The sequence below is a fragment of the Gekko japonicus genome, unplaced genomic scaffold (assembly GCF_001447785.1).
Source record: "Gekko japonicus isolate JY-2015 unplaced genomic scaffold, Gekko_japonicus_V1.1 scaffold4666, whole genome shotgun sequence".
Taxonomy (NCBI): Eukaryota; Metazoa; Chordata; class Lepidosauria; order Squamata; family Gekkonidae; genus Gekko; species Gekko japonicus.
The window spans coordinates 50,463-54,757 of NW_015167686.1; the positions used below are offsets into that span (position 1 = coordinate 50,463).

General features: G+C 51.0%; 1 protein-coding gene across 1 annotated transcript in view; it reads right to left on the minus strand.

Moving 5' to 3' along the window:
* The window catches only part of AHSG (alpha-2-HS-glycoprotein), a 27,806-nt gene that overhangs the window by 13,596 nt on the left and 9,915 nt on the right, over nucleotides 1–4,295 (minus strand). Inside the window, exon 2 of the mRNA XM_015414141.1 lies at nucleotides 2,977–3,247. Coding sequence (XP_015269627.1) covers nucleotides 2,977–3,247 — 271 coding nt within the window. The remainder of the gene's footprint in view (nucleotides 1–2,976; nucleotides 3,248–4,295) is intronic.

A 4,295-nucleotide genomic window follows, 5' to 3' on the forward strand; every position in this document is an offset into this window, starting at 1 on the left:
GCTAGCTCACAGTTTTTTAGCCTCCGGCTCACACATTTTTGTCTCAGCTCAGGAAGGATGGCTCCAGAGCAAACTAATGTATGCAGTAGCCAAATGACTTGCTCACAACTTTAATGCCAGTAGCTCACCAAGTAGAATTTTTGCTCACAGGACTCCACGGCTTAGAGGGAACATTGCCTAGGAGTGTTGGCTCTCCTCTGATCGATACATTCAAACATGGCAAGTGTGACCGCTGAACACAGGTGGAAGGAAAACTGCGGCACCCCCGAGGATCTCCTTCACACAAGGAATTCACTGCCACAGGACGACAAGCTTTGACAGCTTCAAGAGGGGAGTGGATAAACACCTGGAGCAGTGCCCGTTTTGTGGAGTTTGTGGAGCCAGAACGGAATAAAAATTAAACAAGTCACGTGACCGGGGTTGTCGAAAGCCACCAGCGGTCCCTTTGAGCCCCCCTCCAATCACCGGGACCTTCACCCAAACGGTGAATGAAAATTAATCACATGACTCGTTCTGTGGGTGACAAACTCCCCCCCCCTCAATCTTGTTCTCCTGGCTCCACCTTCTCAGCAGCCAGTCCCGTAGCCAGGATTTTTTTTTTAAATTCAGGGGGGCTTTAAAGAAGTCAGGGGGCACCCCGCACAGACACCCCCCCCAAGGGAGCACCACAAATAAAATTTAAAAATTGGACGTTGGGAGGGCCTGGGCTGGACAGGAAGTTGGGGAGCGCCTTGGCAGTAAGTCGGGGGAGGGGAGGCTAGGCCCCGAGATGCCCCACTGTAGCTATGGGCCCGTCAGCAGCCCTGCTCATAGGGGGAAAATGGGGGAAAGGGACGAGCATGCTGACAGCCCGGAGAGGTCCGACTCTTCTCTTTCCTCCTGTGGGGCTCGGTTACACAGCAGAGCAAAGAGATCATCGTGAACTTTGTAACCAACCCCCCCCCCCTGAAATCACCGCACAAAATTGGACAACTTATTATTCAGATCTCTTTTGGTGTAGCCAGTTTGGTGTCGTGGTGAAGTGCGCAGACTCTAATCTGGGAGAACCGGGTTTGATTCCCCACTCCTCCACTTGCACCTGGCTGGATGACCTTGGGCAAGCCATAGTTCTGATAAGAGCTGTCCTTGAGAAAGAGCAGTTTCTGTCAGAGCTCTCTCAGCCTCGCCTACCTCACTGGGTGTCTGTTGTGGGGAGGGGAAGGGAAAGGAGTTTGTAAGCCGCTCTGAGACACCTTTGGGTAGTGAAGGGCGGGGTATAAATCCAATCTCCTCCTCCTCCTCCCCCTCTTCTTCTTCTTCTAATGATCCATCCTGCTTAGAGCCATGGAGCCATGGATCGATGCCTACAAATCTGTCAGATTGGCCGCTGGTCTCCTATGATCAAATTTCTGATCTCTGTAACCAAACCCAGAGGCAGTCTCAGCCAATGGGCAGCTGAGGCAACTGCCATGGGGGGCCCTGTGGTAGAGGGTTGGGGGGGGGGAGAGAAATAGAGTAGGCTTCCTCTGCCGCCATCGTTTGCAATCAACACTGTCCAAAGCTCGGGCAGCTGCTTTCCAGCGAAATAGTAAAAAGCCCAGTAGCACCTTTTAAGACTAACAAACTTCATTGTAGCGTAAGCTTATGCTACAATAAAGCTTATGCTACAATAAAGTTTGTTAGTCTTAGGGTGCGGTCAGACGGCATGCTGGGAGCGGTTTAAATCGCTCCGGCCCTGATGCGGTCTTCTTTAACCTGGAGAATCGCGATCACACTCACCTCCTTGCTCCGGATCGCTGCGCTGTTGTTTTTTTCTCTCTCTCTCAGTTTGGGCATGCGCACAGGCAGCCATCTGTGGAACTAAAAGTTTCACGCCTGCGCAGAACAGCGATTTCCACTTCAACCCGACCGCTGTAACACTTCCCTTTAATCTTTAAAGGAACACTTCCCTTTAAACATTTACCGCCGGAAATGGCCTCTGTGAGATTCCGAACTCGTCTAAAGGCTGCATCATTTAAACCTTGTTTTTAATAACCCTGTGGCGGATCTCCGGCTATGCGCACACCGCCAATCCTTTTTTAAAAATTGTGGGCGAAAAGCGGAAGCCTCGGGCAGCTTCCAAGCGGGGAGGGGGCTTAAACCGGAAGTGGCTCGACAACGGAGGCGCAATCACACAGGGGAAAAATGCGGCTGGAACCGGAGAATCAGGAAAACACCACTTGGGGACCTGCTATTAAAATACTCCGGATTAAAGCTGTTTTGAGCCGGAAAGTGATGGCTGGGGACGGGAGGCAGATGTTGACCATGTGATCACGCAGATAAAACCCGTTTCTGAGGTGGGCCGAAAGCGGACTAAACGGCCCATTTGAACGCACCCTTAAAGGTGTTACTGGGCTTCTTACTATTTTGCAGCAACAGACCAACACAGCTGATTCCTCTGGATCTATGACCAGTTTCCAGTGGTGGCTCACTCCCAGCTACCCCTGGTGTGTGTGAGGGGGTGTCAGTGTTCCCTCTCAGCTGTGTTAGTGTGAACTAGCTCACAGTTTTTTAGCCTCCGGCTCACACATTTTTGTCTTGTCTTAGGAAGGATGGCTCTGGAGCAAACCAATTTAGCCAAATTGCTCACTCACAGCTCACACAAAATAGAATTTTTGATCACAAGACTCCACAGCCCAGAGGGAGCATTGATTGGGGGGGGCAGCGGCAGCAACTCTGGGACCCCATCCTGCGTTTTTTCCCCAGGCCCCCGGAATCACTGAGACCACGCCTGACTGAACCTCTTGGGGAGGACGGGACCTGTGCCCCCTCTCACAGTTACCCTTTTCGAAATGAACTTCTGGATAGGAAAATGGCATACCAGCTGAAATGGGTTCTGGGCGTCTTCCGGAGATGGGTGATTGGATCGGCCATCCTAACGAGGGGTTATGGCGGCCAGAAGGGCCTTGCCTTCCATGCGTTCTCAGGGGAACGATCCATTTCCCACGCAGCACTTACCCTTTCAAAGTAGCGGACCTTTTCGATCCTGTTGAGGTCAACTTTATATCCGTGCTTCAGGTGTTTATTGATATAGGCCACTGCTACACGTGCTGCCGCTTCAGTCTCAGGGTCATCACAGCCGGGGACTTTGTGCACGGTGGGGGGAACAACTTCTGCAGGAACTTCCGGAACCGAGTCGGCTGTGCAGCTCAGGAGCTGAGCCAAGAGCACCAGGGCGAGCAACGATTTCATGGCTTCGTGCGCAAAAAGATCGAGGAGGTGAGCTCTGCTGGAAGGAAGGGTAGAAGGAAACAGAGCAGAGGCCCCCATTTATAGGAGGCGCGACAACCACCGTTTCCACAACCGAAGGGCTGCAATATTTGTCCCAGGTCCAAGAAGTGACAGCAAACAAGAGGGGGGCAAGTAAACATATTGGGACACAGAGGCAAAATCGATTCCGTTAGATAAGAGGAAACTTGCAAAGTGTGCTAAAAGGAAGATGGCATCAGCAAAAAAAAAAAGTTTTTTTTTTTAAAAAAAAGATTCCCCGAAGGGTTCCTAGAGTTCCGTTTCTCCACGTTCCAATGTCACTTGCAGGGAAGGGGTACGTGAACAAATGATCCTTTTAAAGACAGGGGGATTTAGCAGAAATGAAATCTTGGGGTAGTGGTGGACAGCCCAATGAAAATGTCAGCTCGTATGGCAGTGCTCGGGATTACTAGGAAAAGGATATATTTTTTTTTAGCTTAATGTAGGAAAGGCATCAACCCAAGGCAAAATTCTTTAACATCCGGTTTTGTTATTCTGTTCTGCTTAACAGCCCCTGGTCTACTTTTTCATTTAGCACAGGGGAAAGCACTTTCCACTCTGAGCAATTTCTATGGATTTCCCCCCCCTTTGTCATGAGAAGTTTTTCTCGGATTTCAGAATTATTGTCTTCCTGGCCACCTGGCCTCTGATCATCTCATCTGTAAAACTGGTAAATTCACAAGTTTCACTTAATTGAGGGAGGGCCTGCGGCTTAGAAGTAGAGCCTCTGCTTGGCATGCAGAAGGTCCCAGGTTCAATCCCCAGAATCTCCAGTTAGACAGACCAGGCCGTAAGTGATGTGAAAGACCTCAGCCTGAGACCCTGGAGAGCTACTGTTAGTCTGAGTCAGGGGTCATTCCTGCAGGAGCGCACAGGAATGGAGCTCTGGTAGTAAAGAGCCCAGGGGGCGGGCACATGCAACAAGCCCCACCCCCTGCTCCCAGCAGCCCTCAGTCAGAGCAAGAAGCAGCCAGGTAAGTTGCAGAGCCCCTCTGGCCCCCCGGGTCCAAAACAGTCAAGTGGCACCT